Genomic DNA, 19,733 nt, shown 5'->3' on the forward strand with positions numbered 1-19,733 from the left:
GGTCTTTAGGTTTTGAGTCTCTAATGACTCTGAGGCTGTCTCATTTTCATTACATCAGATAGGACAACTGCTTAGATCAATCACTACACCTTAGCCCAAGTGAAACAATCAACAACACCATAGCATCAAGTACATCTTACAAAATGACAATTTGTGGTAGTTATTAATCTATCACCTTTAACTCTGTGAATTAAATCAAATCGAGGACCAATCCAACATATGTTTATAATGAATAAACTCTTCAATATAGCAACTTTACCCTTTGAGATGTGGACATAGAATGATTTTGTTAGGGAAGGATAGATAGGTAGAAGGATAGGGATAGTTTAGCAGTGAGGCCAGAGGACACAGGCAAGACAAGAAAAAAGAAGAAATGAAAAATAAAGAAGGAATCTGAATTAGGGCTAGAACAGCAACAAAAAGGGAGATGAAGAACAATGTGGGACAGCAAGAGAGCGAGTGTGAGACAGCAAGAGAAAGAAAAGAGAAAAGAAAGTAAAAAAGAAGAGAAAAATAAAAATTTGAAAGGAGTAGGAAAAAATTTTAAAAAGAGCAAAATAATAATAATAATTTTGAAAATAACAAATAAGAAATAAAAACGAACATGAAGGGCCTCTTTCAGGGTATGTATCTGTTGTCACAATACACAACATGGGCAGCAGTGTGCAGATATACATCAATGAGTCTCAGCAAGCCAGTCACAGACCCATGGGATTCAGGCAGATTCCATGGCTGTGAGGTTTTTGATTTGGACTGTGTTGGCAACTACACCATAGATAATTCCTCCCAAAGCAGCCATGAAAGCTATTATTCCTAGGACAATGAGGGTTATGGGCTCCCTCTTTTGTTGGGAAGACAGATTCTGGGCCTCTGTTCCTGGGTGAGGAAGCCCTTCCTATAGAGAATTGACTAAAATCTGATTGAGATTCAATATTCCTTCAGGATGTGGACTCAGTTGGACAAGTCCCCGAGCCCCAACACAGGTGTGGGGGTCTAGGTAATGGAGTCCCTATGACTCAATAGGGCTGGGATAGGATTCCACCAGGTGGGGCACATATGAGATGGGCTTTGTTATTGGGCGTTTTTAGGCGTGAGTTGTTGGCCCACCTCGGGGTATTAGGGCTACTTATGACAGGGTCTCAAAAGGAAAGGGAGGGGTGCCAAGTGCATGACCACCTGCTAGTGATGATATCTTTGTCCAATTCCAGCACATAGGTTCTATTTTTTCCCAAGGAAAGTCAATGTAGACTACCAAGTGGTCAAGGGGTAGGAGTGGTGACTGGATGGGCAGGCTGCTTCTGAAGGTCCTGTGTCTCCTGTAATGGTCTGGACCCAATTGGTAAAGTGTGGGTCTTCTGTGGTCTGGCACACTTGGACCTGTGGAAGTATGAGATCAAAGTCTCTGCATTTAGCCCAGCCAACCGCTCTCCCAAATCCCTGGCATTTAGCTGTCTGCCAGTGGTAACAGCAGTGCTGATAGAAAATTTGACTGAGAGGAACAACTGGTACTGGTTCCATCAGACAAGTCTGGTCCTTAGAAGAGGGTGATTTATCTGGGGCAGATTAGATAAGGTCCCAATAATATCCTTTGACATTAGGTCCCAAGAGTTTTTGAGGAGTGGGTATATGGATGAGGTCTATGAATGGGTTGGAATAATTAAGTGACCTCACAGATAAGATTACCTCCTCAGTGCTGTCTATTCTGAGGACTTGGAAAGTTGGAAGGGGGCCTGCCATTTTGGGCCCTGGGAAACATAGCCAGCAATTAGAGAATCCAGAAGCAAGGGATTGTGCCATCCCTATGACAGAGTTCTTATTCCAGGAATTTTTAAAAGAGTAATGGAAAGCCTGGAGCAATATCAGTAGGAGTAGAGTGGTAATCCTTCTTACATGCAAAATGGTTCCACCCATCAGGCAAGAGACAAAAAGATTGTAAACAATGTAGAACAATGGTGGTAATCCCAAGTGGCACACAAACCCAGAATAAAGGGTGCTTATATCCCTGTGGGTCAACTGGCATTACTTATCTTTATGCCTTTTGAAGAGGAAATGGAGGTCCTCTACAGGGTCACAGGAATAAGACATGGAGTGGATATCTGCCTGAGATGGTGTTCTTAGAGGCTCAGATGATGGATGAGCTCTAGTCTCTCTGGGGGTGGCCCATGGCTTGATGTGGGAATGGTCGATCCAGGGGTTGTGACCTGTAACCTTGACAGCTGTGGACATGGATAAGAGGACCACACTGGGGCCTTCCCACTGGGGCTAGGCTAGACTCTGAGTATCCAGAGCCTTTACCAACACCAACGTTCCTGGACAAAAGAGAGGTTCTCCAATGGGAGTTGGTACAGGCTTGGTCTGTCTCAGGATGGATAGGATGTATTGGAACTGGGCTAGGGCTTGTACCTGTCATAAGTCTTGGTGTGTCCCCTCATTAATGAGGAGATCATTCCAAAGGAAATGCCTCACATAGAGGATCTCAAAGGGAGACAAACCATGTAAACTCGGAGTTGTTCTGGACCAGATGATGGCCACAGGCAGGAGTTGGCTCCACGATGCCTTACATTCCAGTGATAGCTTTAACAGATGTTGTTTGAGAATCCCATTAGCCCATTCTACCTGTCCAGAGGACTGTGGCCTCTATGCACAATGGAGGTGATAGCCAATCCCAAGGACCTAGGAGACCACCTGAGTGACTTGGAATGGAATGCTGGACCATTGTTGCTCTGGAGTGTCCACAGCACCCCAAACTGAGGGATGATTCTCTGAACTAAGACCTTTACCACCTCTTTTGCCCTTTCAGTTCAAGTTGGAATGGCCTCAATCAACCTGGTGTGGGTATCAATGAATACCAACAGGCATTGGTTGGGTTTTCTTGGCATATAGGTAAAGTCAATAAGCCAGTCCTTCCCTGGACAGGATCCATGAAATTGGTGTCCAGGGAGTTGAATACATTGGTTTTGTGGATTAGTCCTCAGGCAGATTTCACACCCCTTAACAGTTTGCTGTAGTATCTGGTCTAAATCCTTTCCTTGGAAAACATTTTTGACTAGGATAAGAGTATTTTTTTGGCCTAGGTGGCACGTGTCATGAAAGCTCTTGATAACTTGCCATGCCAAAGCGACTGGTAAGAAAAGCCAACTGGTGGGGTGACCCACTACCTATCTGAGTTCAGATTCCATTCCTGCTCTTGAGCATACTGTATCTCCTAGTCAGTATTTTGAGGAGTAAGGGAGAGCACATTACTGACCACAGAAGGGGTCCTTTAAAATGTTGGGTGGCAGCTATTTTTGCCTCCCTGTTAGCCCTGTTATTTCCCTTGGCAACAAGGCCTTGGTCTTTCTGATGTCCAGGGCAGTAGAAGACAGCTACCTCCTGTGGCAGGTGAATGGAGTCAATGAGGTAGAGGATCTCTGAGGCATGTTAAATGGGAGATCTTGTGAGGAAAGCAATCCCCTCTCTTTCCATATAGCTGCATGGGTGTGAACTATATGCTAAGCATATTTAGAGTCTGTGTAGATGTTGACTTTTATCTTTGGCCAGTTGGAGTGCCCTAGTGAGGGACCTCATTTCTGCTTTCTGGGCACTGGAGCCAGCAGGGAAGGGGGTGCCTCAACAACCTCTGAGGCAGTTACCGCAGCATACCCTGCTTTCCTCTCTCAATTGGATATGAAAGAAATCCCATCTCTAAATAGTTCTATCCCAGGATCCTGGACAGGCTGATCATAAAGCCCTGGACTTAGTAGTTGAGTTTAGATCAAAACTTCAACACAATCATAAGTATTTATGTCATGTGAGTTTGGCAGCAAAGTGGCAGGGTTAAGACCCTGGCAAGTCTCTAGGGTCATATCAGGGCCCTGTAACAGCAACACCTGACATTTGAGGATCCTAGGTGTCAGAAACCTAAGGGTGAAGGTGACCCCTTAATAGCCACCTGATATCATGAGGGGTCTTGACAAAGAGTCTCCTTCCCTAGGTTAGCTTTTGTGCCTCTGGAACCAGGATTCCTGCAGCTGCCAATGCCCTCAGACATCCTAGCCACCCCTTGGTGACAGGATCTAGTTCTTTATTCAGGTAGGCTACGGTTTGGGGATCTGGGCCCAGAGCTTGTGTTAACACTCCCATGGCAGGCCCCTGTCTCTCAGTCATGTAGAGTGCATATTTTTCTTGATTTGGGAGTCCGAGGGCTGGGGCCTTTGTCAGGGCCTCTTTTAGCTTCTCAAAGGCCTTCTTGGCCTCAAGGTTACAAATGAGGATTTGGGTTTGGGCTTTTTGTGTCTCCCGGAGAAGTTGATATAATTCTTCATATCCTGGGATCCAAATCTGAAAAAAGCTGAAAATGTTCTCAAATCCTGAGTTGCCTAATATTTTGAGCCTAGGGGAAAGCCAAAATTGGCTCAATTCTCTCTGGGCTTAGTGCCTGTTTGCCATGTGAAATAAAAAAGCCCAAGTAGGTAACTTGTTCCTGTTACATCTGTGACCTTTCAAGGGACACTTAGTATCCCCTAGATGCCAGATAATTAAAAAGGGAATTTGTGGACCTTCTTACTGCTTCCTGAAGTTCCCCACATAACATCAGGTCATCCACATACTGTAACAAGGTAACACTTTCCTTTTTCCATTCTAACAAATCCTGGGCTAAAGCCAGTCCAAAGAGATGGAGACTGTCTCTAAAGCCTTGGGGAAGGACAGTCCATGTTAATTGTCCCCTCCTCCAGGATTTTCAAATGCAAAGTAGTCTTGGTTTTTCTGAGTTAACAGAATGTAAAAGAAGGCATCCTTTAAATACAGGACTGGAAATCATTTAGCACTTTCTGGTACTTGAGATAACAGGGTGTAAGTGTTGGGAATCACAGGATGCAATGGGATCAGAGCCTCATTTATAAGACTCAGGTCCTGCACTAATCTCCATTTGTTAGGTCCCTTCTTGACCCTGAGAATTGGACTGTTATATGGGCTTACAGTTTCCCGTAGCAATCTCTGAAGCAAAAGGGTTTGGATGATTGGCTTTAGCCCCTCCCTCACCTCAGGTTTAAGTGGATACTGTTTCTGGTGAAGGAAATGGAGAGGATTTTTCTTGTGAATGGTGGCTGGGGTAGCTTTTACAGCTCTTCTCACTGACTGGCCATCAGTCCAGATGCTGAGGTCAATATCTACCTCTTGCAGGGAACATACTCAGGGAATGTTGAGGCCCGAGGGTAGGAGAAGTTGAGCTCTGGCCTTGGCCAGGATGTCCCTTCCCAACAAGGGAGTGGGAGTTTCTGGAATGATCAAAAAGGAATGGGAGAAGTTTAAGTTTTTTTTTCAAGAGCAAGAGACAGATTTGGAAAAGATCCTCTTGACAGTTTGTCTTGAGACTCCTTGAACCAAGGTTGAGCATGAGGAGAGAGGCTCAGAAGATTCAAGCAGAACAGAGAAGCTGGTGCCTATGTCCAAGAGAAAGCTCACAGGCTGCGTCCCCACTTTGAAAGCAACCCGGGGTTTGATTGGGAGTACTGGAGTGAGTGGGGGTAAAACATGAGACCCTGGGGACCCTCACTGGGGACTTTTAAGGCCTTGGACCCTAAGAGGACATTCATCAGCCCAGTGGGTTTCTCCACACTTGAAAGAAGGCTGGGAGGGTTTGGAGGGCCTCTTAGCCTTCCAGAGAGGGCAGTCTCACTTTACATGATCTTGAAACCTGCAAAATCTACAGATTCTGGATTGGGGTCCTGTAGGCTCCCTAGTCACCTTATCAGGCATTCCTTCTTTGAGTGCTGCCAGCAGTTACTTATGTCTGCCCCTCTTCTCTTGTTTAACCTCAATGTTCCTGTTGTAGAAAGTCTTGGTAGCTTCCCTGATCAACTCATCTACCACAGGGGGCTACTTCTCTGGGTCAGCCATCAGCTTTTGAAGTTTTCTGTGGATATTGGGAGCAGACTGGGCTATTTACTTATCCTGCAATGGGAAATTTCCTTCTGGGTTTTCAGGGTCAATCTGAGGAAACTTGATCATAGCATCCTGGAGGCATTGGAAGAAAGCTGTTGGGGATTCTTCCTTTTCCTGAAATATCTGGCTCAATTTTCCATAACTGATGGGCTTAAGTTTTGCCCCTTTTAGTCCCTCCTTGATGCAATATAAAAATATGATCAGGCCTCCTTTTCGGTGCCATCTTCATCAGGTTTGCCCTACAGGGGATTGGCCCAAGGAACAGCCTCATCTCCTATGGGAGCATATTTATAGCTCCCTTCTCTGAGTGTCATCCCTCTGTGGGTCTCATGATGGGAATTAGCTGCCTGAGTTGCAGTGGCCAGAACTCTCTCAACATCTCTGTCACTAAGAGCTTCCCTGCGAATAAACATGACATCCTCCCAGTTTAAGTTAAAGAGGGTGGTGACCCAGTTAAAGGACCTTATGTAAGTATCAGGGTCCTAAGTCAAATTGCTGAGGTCCTTTTTTATGTCCTCCAACTCCAAATAAGTGAAGGTGACCTGTTGATTTGTCCCTTCCTGAAGGGAATAGAGACCCTATGGAGGGGCCAAAGGCAGCATAGGCACTTATCCATTATAAGGAGGTGTGGGTTCCTGATTCATCCCCTCCCAGAGTGCATGCTTGTCTGGTTGGGGCAAATCAGGGGACCACTTTAGCAGCAAAGTGGGCTCCACGTGACACTCTGAGACCCATTCTGGGTTATCCTGCAGGAGAACAAAGAGCTGGACACATAGGATCTCACTCAATTTTCCTTTTCATTTGCAAAAGAGATTTAGGTGTATGACAGTACTGTAATCTAAGGTTCCCCAAGTGGGTCACTGGATTCCATCTCCCAAAGGATATTGGCCCCATGCCTCAGTAACAGAGAAAGATCAGTCTCCACTTTTTAAAATTCTCTGGATCTAGGTCTTTCCAATGTTTAAGAAGACAGACGAGAGAAGAACATGGAGGGATAAGAGAGGATTTGGCACCCTTCTAGGAGAGGAAAAAGATGGAGGGAACTTACAGTTAGACTCAAGAAGGAAAGGGAAACAGAAGAAAAGAAGAAAGAAACTGGTTGGGTGGGATCTGCTGGCCCTCCCAAGTAGAATTGACAACTCACATTATCAGAAATCTTATCCTGTAACTGCTTAGCCAGGAGAACACCACTCTCTCTCCTCCAACAGACCTAGGTGGGACAGATGGGGTTCTGGATGAGGACCCATGGCGAGAAGGTCCCACTTCTGGACCACATTCCACTTCTGGGTGCATGGAATCAGGATCCTATGCTTGTAAAAGGGTACAGCAACAGACAGATTTCCTCTCCCCCTTGTAGGGTTTGGGGCCAGGCCCACAGTAGCTCCCTCTGGATCCCAAATATTTCTGATGTCACCATTCCTCAAAAGCATGGAGCTCCAAATAAGCCCTTAATTTTTAAGGGTTGAATATGGGCTTAATGGACAAATCTCTTAGACTTTGTGGCCTCTCTAGTTGGTGCTGGAATTGGCACAAGAGGTTAGGAGTTGTGCCTTGTCCATGGAGAGAGACGTGGTAAGGATATGAATGGAGGGCCATGGGCAAAGGAAGGGAAGACCCTAGGATGTCAAAACAATGGAGCATGGTTAGAGGCCCCTGGACATACCACTCTCTTAGAGTGTCTGAGTCAAGGGGGACAGGGAAAGTTGGCTCATGGCCAAAGAGATGGCATAGGACTTGGGACTCAAAAGAGGGCTGGAGCCAACATCTGAGGGTCCCTGCTATATGCCAATTAGATTGCATTGCCCTAGAGATTCCTGGGAAGGGTTGATCATAGATCTCTCTCTGGCAGAAGGGGCAGCCTTGAGTGGAGAACCCACAACCCTCCAGGAAAGAGCACTCAGATGGAGATGGATAGAGGTTAGATACCTCCTGGAAGAATCTGGATCCCCGAGCTCAGGGGCAGAGTGATTGCTTCAACATGGGAGTACTCAACTGTCCTCACAATCACCCTGTGGTCTTTCTAATCTACTGAGCTGGAAGACCCACTCATTGACATAGGCTGGTCGCTACTTAAGTGACCCTCTGGCTTCTAAGTCATATTGAGCATATAACTGGACTCCCTCCAGAACTGTCAGGAATAAGGTATGACTCCTCCAGACATGGAGTCCCCTGACATCCTTGAATACTCCACCATGCTAGATTGTGGTGGGGGGTTACTCCAAGTGTTGAGCCGCGAAAGGGACAGAGTATCCCTCTGTGTACATTGTCTTTTAGGCTGAATACACTGTCCGAGTCTGATGTCTTCAAGCTGTTTGTTGGTCTCTATCTTGATCCCGGACCAGCCCCCCAATATATCACTGGTGGAGATAGGTGGAGAGTTCCCGAAGTCCTGGGCCTGACTCTCCCAATGATGTAGAAGGTTGTAGAAGAATCAGATAAAGAATGAAAGCATAGAAGCAAAGTTGTACTTTTATTCAGCAAGCGTGCAAGAGTACAGCTGCCTTTCCCCAGAGACACAGGCAGGGGTGCCCAAAATGAAACTATCATTGAAGAGGGGGCTCAAGATGCTGATTTTATAGTAGGTGGGGCCTATCTTGCCTCTGGGCTGAGGGTGCCCTTACATGATTAACTTAGCTCATTGCTAGGGACAACAGGAAAAGGTCTTTTCAGGGACATTTTACATCTTAGGGCCAAGGTTCTTTTTCCTTTTGATCTTAGCAAACCAAGCTTTGCAGGGTACAGCATGAAGAGGAGGTGCAATGGAAGACTGTTAGCTTTTCACGGGTGGTTAAACCTGTTCTGCCAGCTATCTGAACTCCTTCAGCTGGGAGAGGGGGTCCTTCATCTCTCCCTGCCTATGTGTCTCTATCCCTACAATAGTGTAGTTTAATTACTAGAGCATCATATTTCAATCGGGGCTCTTATTTACCTCTTTTTTCTCTCTCTCTCTTTCTTTCTATGCCCCTACCATCTTCTCTCTCTTGGATTCTTCTTACTATATTTTTTCATCCCTTTTGAATGACTTTTTATTTTATTTTAATTTTTAACTACATATTTATGCAAATTATGAAGTAGATTAGGATATTTTGATGCATGAATATGAGAATATGACTCCAATGCATTAACATATCAATCAAACTACACCTTTATCATGTGTCTATATTGAGTATATTGCTACTTTTTTCATTTTTTCACAAATATTAAATTTTTAAATTTGTAACACTTTAAATGCTGTATTTTATTACTTTATTCCACCAAGTTGGCTAGAGAGAACATCATAAAACAAGATAACAACAAAAGTACTAGCTTTAACTCTTACACAATTACACACACACACACACACACACAGTATTTCTGCCTCCTTGTGGGGGCATCTGAACTGGAGACCAGTATTTCCTATAGAATTCCACTGTGGGAGAGGACCTAATAAAGGGAGCAACATGGAAATCCCCTTGTCTTTCCCTGTGTCTCCTTCTCAGCCTCTGTCCAGGTGGGAGAGGCCATTTCAGTCTGGAGCTGAGATCTTCCCTCCATGGTGACCTCTGTCCTCTGCCTAGTTTGCCCTTGGGAGCCTGGACCACAGCTGCCCTCATCCCCTCTGCTCTTGGGATTGAGGGTGAGGGGAAAATGCGGGGTCTGCATAAACTGTGCTCAGGTCCGGATCATGGCCCCAGCGCCTCAGTTCCCAGGCCTGGCTCCTGGATGCTTGGATGCCCAGGGTCTATGCACTGGACTGGTTAATCTGAAAGCTACCAATAGATCAATAGCCCATTAGGTCATATTATGCTCTTGTAATATCAATACAAATGTTTTTCTCCCTTCTAATGATGTGATTTAGCTTTAATTTAATTAAAATTAAATAATTTCTTAAACTTAAATGTTAGGGGAAATAGCCCATGAATACATGAATTTGCCAAGATATTTAGGTAATGAGAGAAGAGCCCAAACAATATATTGAACAAAACTATTTATTAAGTTCTTAACCATGATAACAAAGACAATGAGGAATAACTGCAAATATAGATTTTAGAAATATATGTATAAAAGGAAAAGAATTAATAATTTTAACCAATATTGTTATAAGTAATGTCATAATTTTGTCATTGATTTGAAAATTTTAGTAATATACTATATTTTTATATATTTGGATAAATTCATTAACAGTTTTAAATTATTAAAACATTGATGAAACTTAATCCTTAAAGCAGAAGTGTTGCACTTTAGCCATCTAAATTGTTGAAATATGTTTACAAAACATAAATTTTGAACAATAAATAATTTTTATAATCTCAAGTTTGGGGTAGAATAATCAGTATAATAATTGTTACTCAAAATTAAAAATAGCTTACTTGAAAATGGAGCTATTATACAATAACTTTAAAATAGCAAAGAGAAAGATTAAATGACAATTTTAGTTGTTGAGATAAATAGTTTTAGCAATATGGAGATTGCTTTTATTTTGTCTTGATCTAAGCAAATAGTTTCATATATTCTAAATTCATTGTCAAATCTTTCCAACAGCATTATTTAAAAAGTATAACAAGTGAGGCAAATAAGAAAATCATGAATTTATTTTTTGAGAACACTACACACCTGAAGACATTGGGAGAAAGGCAAAGAAGTTGGCAGCAGAAGCTTTGTTATGTCACAGAAAGGTTCGGTCTCCACATGGCTCACAGGAACACACCTAACAGCCACTATTGCTCACTGATTAAATTCGCACTATTTCAGGTTCCAGCACTACACAAAGAGAGTGGTAATTGTGCTCATATACTGACTACATGTTAATCTGACAGGTCTCAATTACACAGAGATTACTAGATATTAAATTTTAAAATAAGTGAAAAAAACAAGCAAAGATTGTATAAAACATGACAGGAATTACATTAAAACACATAGACATTCATTCATAAGCAATGATCTAGAAAAACATGCACAAAACTATGAAGAATGGATATAGTATTTCTATTTTCTTTAATACTTACTTTTACAAATTGTCTTGAACATATATCATTTTCCTTTAACAACTTTAATTTGATATATTACTTTACTTACAATTCAAAATCAAGAATTACTGCCTTATTTTTTTGGTGTTTTTGTAAATTAAATTGGATTATAGAGATTTGAAAAACCTCTGATGATATTCATCAGTATTTACTGCTATTCTCTGAAAAGTGTTACATCCATCTTCTGATTAGAAGGACATGGTATTACTGCATCTCCTGTGCGGTTGGGAATACTGGACCTTTGCAGTGCAGTGAATTCATGGAGATTGAAATGTACCAGACCTAGGATCTGAATGCTGTAATCTTGACTTGAAAGTCAGTGCTCCATACCTTGATGCTGATAATCTCTATAAACAGAATGATTTCTGGAAAATGTAGTGCTTTTTCATTCTAAAGTTCTCTATCATTGGACTACCCACAGATACTACCTAATATAGTGTTAAAATTACATTTTCTTGTTTTGCATAATAATTATCTTTAAATCATAGGCTTATTACATCATAGATTTAACACTTAATACAGACTGAAAATTACAAAATGAATTTGTAAAAACATGTCTTTTGAAATGTCTGTGCTTAAGTCAAATGTAAGAGGAGAGGAAAAAATATCAGCTATTTACAGAAGATACCAAATAATTTCCTGGGAAAAAGAAAAAAAAGACAAGTGGACAAGTGAAGTGTAAATGCGTAGTGCCACTGTTATTTTAATTTCCTGCAGCCCTCTCTCTTCTGCAGGACTCTAACAGCACTTTTCACCTCTTTGTTTCTGAGACTGTAAATGAGAGGGTTCAGCATGGGGATCACAATTGTGTAAAATACAGAAGCCACCTGATCCTTTCCCAAGGAGTAGGATGTCTTGGGTTTTAGATAAGTAAAGATCATAGTGCTGTAGAAGATGGTGACTCCCAGCAGATGGGAGGCACACGTGGAGAAAGCTTTCTTCTTTCCAGCAGTGGAATTAATTTTCAGGATAGTGGAGAGGATGGACACATAGGATCCAGATATGATAATGAGGGACAGCACTAAATTGGATCCACCACAAATATATATAATGAGTTCAACCTCAAACGTGTCACTGCAGGACAGAGCTAAAATTGGGGATATGTCACAGAAAAAGTGCTGGATGACATTAGACTTACAGAAATACAGTCTGCTCATGAAAACCACATTGACAGTGGAATCCACAAAGGCAATAACATAGGAGCCAGCAAGCAGGGCATGGCACAGTCCTGTGGACATAATGACTGGATAGAGCAGAGGGTTGCAGATAGCTACATAGCGATCATAGGCCATGGAGGAGAGAAGCAAACATTCAGCAGCAACAAAGATAACAAAAAAGTACATCTGAGTGAAGCAGCCCAGGAAGGAGATGCTCTTTTTGGAAGTCAGTAAGCTCTGTAAGGTTTTAGGGGTGATGACACTTGAGTAGCTGAGGTCGACAAGTGACAGGTGAGTGAGAAAAAAGTACATTGGAGTGTGGAGCTGCAGATCCAGACGAATGATCAGTATCATCCCCATGTTCCCCAGCACTGTGATCAGGTAAATCAGGAGAAAGAGCACAGAGAGGACCAGCTGTGTTTCTGCAGAGTCCGTCAACCCCATGAGGATGAAGCCAGGCACACTGGTGGAGTTCCACCTACCCATGGTGTCCTGCTGCACTAATGGTTGAATAATCAAAGTTGATACTTAGCTTAATTGACCTGAAAACATGTTTTTATTTTCTTGAGTGGCATTTTTTAATAATTAGTGTGATATTTCCATTCATGGATATAAAATACAGAATATGAGCAAAAATATCTAGTTGTTATGCATAGCTAAAGGATATATTGGGATTTGATTCTTTTATTTTCAAAGGCTACATCTTGTGTTCAGAATGAACCCGATACTATTGTAAACACTTTCCTTCATTAACAAATTTAATTCACATGAATATATTGTACCTCAGGAACTGTTTTCCACATATTTTAGTGGAGAAAAGGGGCATGGAATGTTCTAATATAAAATCAGAGCAATTACAGCTTGACACTGTGATTCTGTCAAGATACTTTCATCCCAGAGAACATGCTTATAATATTGTGCTTCTGGTATAAATAGTTTTAGTGAATGCATAATTATTTATTGTAAAATCAATTTTAATATATAATTTCCTGTGTTTTAATTCCCAATGCTTTTCCATATTAATTGAAATAATTCTAGTCTTGGGACTTGGCTGAGGCACAGTAAGATTGTGGGGTGAATAGAATGTCAAATTCCTGAAGACATGGGAAGCGAGAGAGTAAAATACTTCTTTACTCATTAGGATTTAAAGATTGGCTATTTCTCCCATGTCCTCTGGCCCAGAGCAGGAAAAGGCACCCTTCCTGTCCTCCCCTCTGCAATGGGACTGAAAAGTAGTGATCTGACATAAAAATATTTTGTCCCTCTGAAAAGAATATTCAGATAAGTCCCCAGGAGTTCAAGGTCTGATTTAATTTGGGCAAAGGAAAAGGGGAGCTTGGGGTGACCTTCACATAAAATCCCTTGGACCCACAAACACGGAGATAGATCTCTGAGGTCATAAGGAACCCCACTGTCTCCTTTGAATTAGCGAGGAATAAATTCTTTTCTTTCCACCAAATAAATTTTCTCCTTCTATTTTGGAGGTAGTAAAGGCAATAGTGACTTTCAATTCTGATAATGATATATTTTCTTAATGTCTATTCAAAATCAATTTTCTTGCATAAATTACATTTTCAGAAAATGTATATTGCTTGCATACCTTGTTTCCACCAATTCTATATTACTGCATTGCAAATCATAACATTATTCATGGTAAGGTTTAAATAATATGTGTATGCATGCATATTAGTCTCATAAAATTCAGATTTTAATTTATCTAGCTTAATTCCCTACAATTTTATGAATGATACTTACTGTGAGCCAAAGACTGAAAAAGAAACTTCTTCCAATAATATCTATTTGGAAATTGTCAAACTTAGATTTCAGGAGTTGAAAATTTCATTGGTCTAATATTTATATTTCTGATAAATTTAACGTTACTTTCCTGTGTATTCATTTATCATTTTGAGGTTAATTATATAACAGTAGAAATTTTGTTCCTATGGTAATGAACTGAAAAATTTATCAGGAAGTTTTGTTTGCAGAGAATTCGCGGGAGAAACTGTTAAAATAACCAGAGCAGTCCATGCCTTGCCTCCAAGGCTGGCAATTGCAGGGATCCTTATATAACGGACATGTGGAATGCGGCGGCATTTGGCAGTCTTCAGGGAGCCATTTCCAAGGAAGACTGCTTGGCTTAATTTCAAAGACAAAAAGTCCAGGATTAAATGGACAGCATTTTTGTTTGATTTCTCCTAGAAAATCCACATTTAAGAGCATATTCATCTTCTCCTGTGATAGTCTAAATTGGTTTCACACTCCATTTACTAACATATAAACTTACGGAGAATAATATTTACATTCAAAGGATGAATTGAGAAGTTTTGACTAGAGTGTAGGAAAAAATATTTCCAGTGGCATGCTCATTTTATGACTGACACACTCAGAAATGGAACAATAAAATTTTCACTAGGACCATTTTATACTTACACGTATGATTTGGCCATAGAAGTAACACACACTCATGAGAAAAAAAATACAAAACAAAAAAAATTGAAGAAGAAAATGAACCAGCTCAAGACTTTTTAACATTTTGTTTACACAAGAGCAATTTTTCCAATGATGCATCCTTTGTGCTCCCCATGTTTTTGAATATATACTTATAGATTTGGATCATTATTAGAATACAGTGTGTTCAGGTTCTTATCCTCATCTCATGGCTACAGTCTATGAGATGTCCTGCTACATTAGCCTATTATTAACCAACACCCCCATGAATTATGCACTGGAGGGTACTCCAGGCTTCCCTGGATGCACCGGTGTTCACAGCTGAGAACTGCATGGGGCAGAACCTCCATTCTGCTTTGGGAGTGTGATTGGCCTCATCTACAGGCCATCTAGTGTGATGTTTTCCTATATTAGTGTATTTCATTTTATTTTTATTTTATTAAAGAAAAATGAGTGGAAATACGTAATTATTCCTGAGACTAACATAAGTTTTGGAATGAAGTCAGTGGGAAAAACTTCCTCTTGTTCTATATAATCAAGACATATGTTGTTTTGAATACAATAAGAAGAAATTAAAGTGTAATAGTAAAGCTGAAATCTATTACTGAGTATGAAAGTCCAAGATGAAGCAAAGGGAGAATTTGATAATGTACATAATGAGAATTAGAGGCAAGTGCTATCATGAATCTTGCATGAACTCATGAACAAATCAATTTCCATGTATATATAAAAGCCACTCTCTCAGGAAAATGTGCAAGTGTCCCCACATTTCCAGAGATAATTAACTGGGGTGGATAAAGGAACTGTTTCTGTTAGTTATTATATTTTGGACATGTGGAACAATAGTATTATTCCTCAACAATTTGGTTTATGCAGAGACAGGCTACTTTGGAGATCTAAATGCCAGTATCCAACTGTGTGAGTAACTGGCAACACTGAGGTTTCAGCCAAATGAGGGAGTGAGGGTGAATTTCTATGTCAGTATCACCTCAGTAGGATGTGACTGCAAGACACTGTGAGGAATGTTTTCTCATCCAAGATTTTCTAACATTGAATCCAAATCAGGTCATGTGTAGTACTGCTCATGACAGCAGAGTGATTCTTACAAGTATGTCTTCACAGAAGCAACCAAAGCTTAAAAAAAGAATTTAAAATCCCCTTCAATGTAAATGATGATATCACATTTAAATTGTGGCTGTTACTTACCTTCTCTATCTCTCCCTCTCTCTCTCCTTATTTCTCTCTTTTTTCACCTACATAACTTCTCTCTCCTTGATTATTCTTACTATAATTTTTTGATCATATTTCACTAATTCAAGAAGTGAATGGAATTTTATTTTAATTTTCATTATGTACTTATGGAATTTTGAAGTAGATTTGGATATTCTGATACATGAATATGAGAAGTGTGTGATTGACTTAGATGTATTTACATATTTATCAACCTACAACTTTATCATGCCTTTATGTTGAATGCATTGCTACTCTTTCATTTTTTCACATAGTATTTAATTTTTAAAATTATAACACTTTTACTGCTATATCTTATTATTTTATTTCCCCAAATTGACTGGAAGGAATTCATTTTTCTCTCTAGTATCTAGCAATAATACCTGCTAATCTTATTTTTTATTTGTTTAGTATTGCTAAAAATCTATTAGGGACAGCAGTTGTCTACCCCTACTATACCTCAGCATGTCAGTGTATTAATGTAAGTGGTAATTAGATAAAAATTAAAACCTTAATCCAATATGCCTGATGTTCTTACAGAAAAGATAGATTAGGATGCAGACATATCAGGTGGAAAGATCACATGAAGACAGAGGGTAAAGTTGGACACCCAAAACCCACAAGGAGAAACCTCCTAAGAAAGCAACCTGTGGACACCTTTGTTTTGGATTTCTAGCATCCAAAACTGAGAAAATATATCTATGCTGTTAAAACAATTCAATCTTTGGCATTTTCTTATTGCCATCACAGCAAATTAATGGAACCAGTATCATCATACACATGGACATATGCATTTATATATGTAATTGTGTATGAACTCAAAAAGAAAGAAATATACACGTGTGGAAAATTCCATAGCTACACTAAGATCTTTATTTGTAAAATTTTGATAAGAATAGCAACACTGCTTATCTAAACAAGGTTATTCAGTTTAAATTTTGCTGAGAAAAATTCACTTCATCCCTACACACACATTTTCTGAACAGTCTTTTTATTGCCTCTTTGACATCTTTGTTCCTCAAACTGTAGATGATAGGATTCAGCATGGGAATGACAATGGAGTAACACGTGGACACTATCATGTCATGCTCCAAGGCATAGCTGGAACTCGGTCTCACATACATGAAGAGGATTGTCCCATGATAAAGGGACACTCCAGTTAGGTGAGAGCCACAGGTAGAGAACACTTTCCTCCTCCCTTCAGCAGAAGGCATTTTCAGAATAGCCAACAGGATGAGACCATAAGAGATGAGGACGATCAGGATGGTGACCACCTCAATGGAGCTCACAAAGAGGAAGAGTAGAAGCTCATTGATATGAGTGTCAGAACAGGAGATAGCAAGAAGAGGAGGGATATCACAAAAGATATGTCTAATTTCATTGGACCCACAGAAGGAGAGGCTGAAAGTGGCCACTGTATGTATTGTAGAATGCAAAAGTCCCCCAACACAGGAAGCGGCAATGAGTGACACATAGATCCTGGGTGTCATGCTCACGGAGTACAGCAGCGGGTTGTAGATGGCTATGTAGCGGTCATAAGCCATTGCTGCCAAGAGAAAGCATTCTGTGGTCCCAAAAGTAACAACAAGAAACATCTGTGCTGCACATTCAAGAAATAAAATGGCTTTCCTTTGTGACACAAAGTCCCCTAACATTCTTGGAGTAATAACAGTAGAAAAACAGGCATCCACAAATGATAAAACACTCAAAAAATAGTACATTGGGTTGTGCAGCTGGGAATCCTCAATGACCAATAGAATCAGGCCTATGTTTGCCATAAGAGTAAAAAGGTAAATAGCTAGAAACAGGAAAAAGAGAATGGTCTGCAGCTCAGTGTCTTCTGTGAAGCCCTTGAGAATGAATGCTGTAACTGCAGTGATATTGTTCATACTGAAACACATAGGAAAGACTTGAAGACATCCAGAGGGTTGCAGTCCATATTCCTATGAAAGTACTGAACAGTGTGGTATGTCCAGGGACCGTGCACTCTATGTATTTATTTTGTATCAATATATAATGTCTAAATAGTAGATTAGAAATCAGTAGATTAGAAACAATGACAAGACAGTCAATGCTTGATGTCATCAATGCAGAAACAAATGGGAGATGTAAGTGTTCACTCACAGTCTAAATCTGTAGCATTTCTTGTACCTCAGGGCAACTGGCTAAGCTATCCTTATATTCTTTAGCTGGTACTATATCACAGCATATTAAAATCCATAGTCAGCAAGTTACAAAAATCTTCTGACATCCAAACTCATCAGATAATGTCAGGGCACAAATCATAGGGCAAGACTCTCAGAATCCTAGATCTTTCAGCAATTTTGTAAAAATTATTTGTTACAATATACTGTCTGACAGAATGAGACCATTATTTTACAACATCAGTGTAAATATTGAAGGACCAAAATATTAGTAAAATCTACTTTAAATATATAATATGCCACATTAGGCTGATTCTACACAGCAGCTGCTTCCTGTATTATAGTATTGTATAAGTTTTTTTCTAAATTTCTCTATCTCCAATAGGTCCTATTGGGATTGTCTAAATAAAATTAATGAACATGTCAGGGACAAGGTGGGGCATTAAATTTATATGACAGTGCATGGTTATTCAAATTTCTTTCTTAAATACATGGAATTTCATTATCTTTTTAAACTAAATTGTTTTTCATTTTTATTTCTTCTGAAAATTTAAATTCTCTATGTTTTTGCACTTTCATATCCAGTGAAATTCAGTAGAATTATTCTGAAAAAAATATAAAAAAGGTTATTTTTAAAAGTTGTTATATTTAGTTAATATTTAAGGAATTCATGAAATAACAGCAAGGTAACTGTTCATGAAGTTACAACTAAATATCTCACAAATACCAGTAATTAAATTATAATGCTCAATATTATGTAGAACAAGATTCATAACAAAAATTAAAACCAAAAAAGGACTAAAATAAATATGGAAAAGCAGAAATCTCCCATCACTACTCTGAAACAAATTGTTACTTAAATTAAGTGTTGGTTGCCAGCTATATGTGAATTCATAGTTCTATTATTTGTTCAAAATACATAACTACTAATGGAATAGATTTTATTTAATTTATGTAAGTCTACTTTTTACATACCCTAAGCCATAAGACATTTGGGTCAGCTTTGGGGTGCTTAATAGGAGATAAGTTATAATCAATAAACTTCTTAGATTCATCAATATAAGGTAGGCTCTGTTTTCAATGGACTGACAATTTCCATCAGTAAAGGAGTCATTTTTGTTAGAAATAGTGATAGGAAGAAAGATGCATAGCAACCATCATCTGATATAGGTCGTTGGATTTATGTAGAAGAATTGTCAAGACCATGATAAAATATTTTTATAATATTTGAAAACAATAAAAGAAAACAACAACAAAACACTGTTCTCAACTGAGATTCTTTCCTGTTTTGGTCATCATTTTTTCCCTCCATTCCATCATTTCCATTTTGTGTTTATTCCTTACTTCCATTACTTATTTATTATTTTAAATTATGGTTTATGAAAACTAAATCTCCTTTATTTGCAACATAAAAATAATTTTGGACCATATTGAATAATAAAAGAATATTTTAAAAATGAGATTAACAAGCTTAATTGCTCCTCAATACTAACAATAAAGAGCCCTCCTGAGTCCCATACACGTGTACCCCGATATCTCTGTTTCTTCCCATCCACAGAGCTCTCTTCTCCATTATTCATAGGGCTTCTACCTTCAAATGTCAAAACTGTCTTGGGCAGTGATATTTTTAATCCTAAGAATCCAAACCATGCAACTGAAGACTACCTATAGGAGTCATGATGATAAAAATCTTTAAATACAAATCAAAATCATTAACAAATTTCATGATAATCTTAAAAGTCTGCAAGATGAAATCACCACAAATAAAGTAGAAGAAGATAAATGACTGGAGAAAACAGATGTACTTATGCATTGCTTAAATG

The 19,733-nt window shown here is 39.6% G+C and overlaps 2 protein-coding genes across 2 annotated transcripts; both read right to left on the bottom strand.

Moving 5' to 3' along the window:
* Positions 1-11,629: 11,629 nt before the first annotated feature.
* Positions 11,630-12,574, bottom strand: LOC101712775 (olfactory receptor 8H1-like). The gene has a single exon (XM_004875231.1). It carries the CDS (start codon positions 12,572-12,574, stop codon positions 11,630-11,632), a length of 945 nt encoding a protein of 314 aa, XP_004875288.1.
* A 4,118-nt stretch (positions 12,575-16,692) lies between these two features.
* Positions 16,693-17,655, bottom strand: LOC101712416 (olfactory receptor 5T2-like). Its single transcript, XM_004875230.1, has one exon. The coding sequence runs from the start codon at positions 17,653-17,655 to the stop codon at positions 16,693-16,695; it is 963 nt and encodes a 320-aa protein (XP_004875287.1).
* Between the last annotated feature and the right edge of the window lie 2,078 nt (positions 17,656-19,733).

This window comes from Heterocephalus glaber, unplaced genomic scaffold (assembly GCF_053883595.1).
Source record: "Heterocephalus glaber isolate CG9 unplaced genomic scaffold, H.glaber_assembly_v1.0 deba00001805, whole genome shotgun sequence".
NCBI lineage: Eukaryota > Metazoa > Chordata > Mammalia > Rodentia > Bathyergidae > Heterocephalus > Heterocephalus glaber.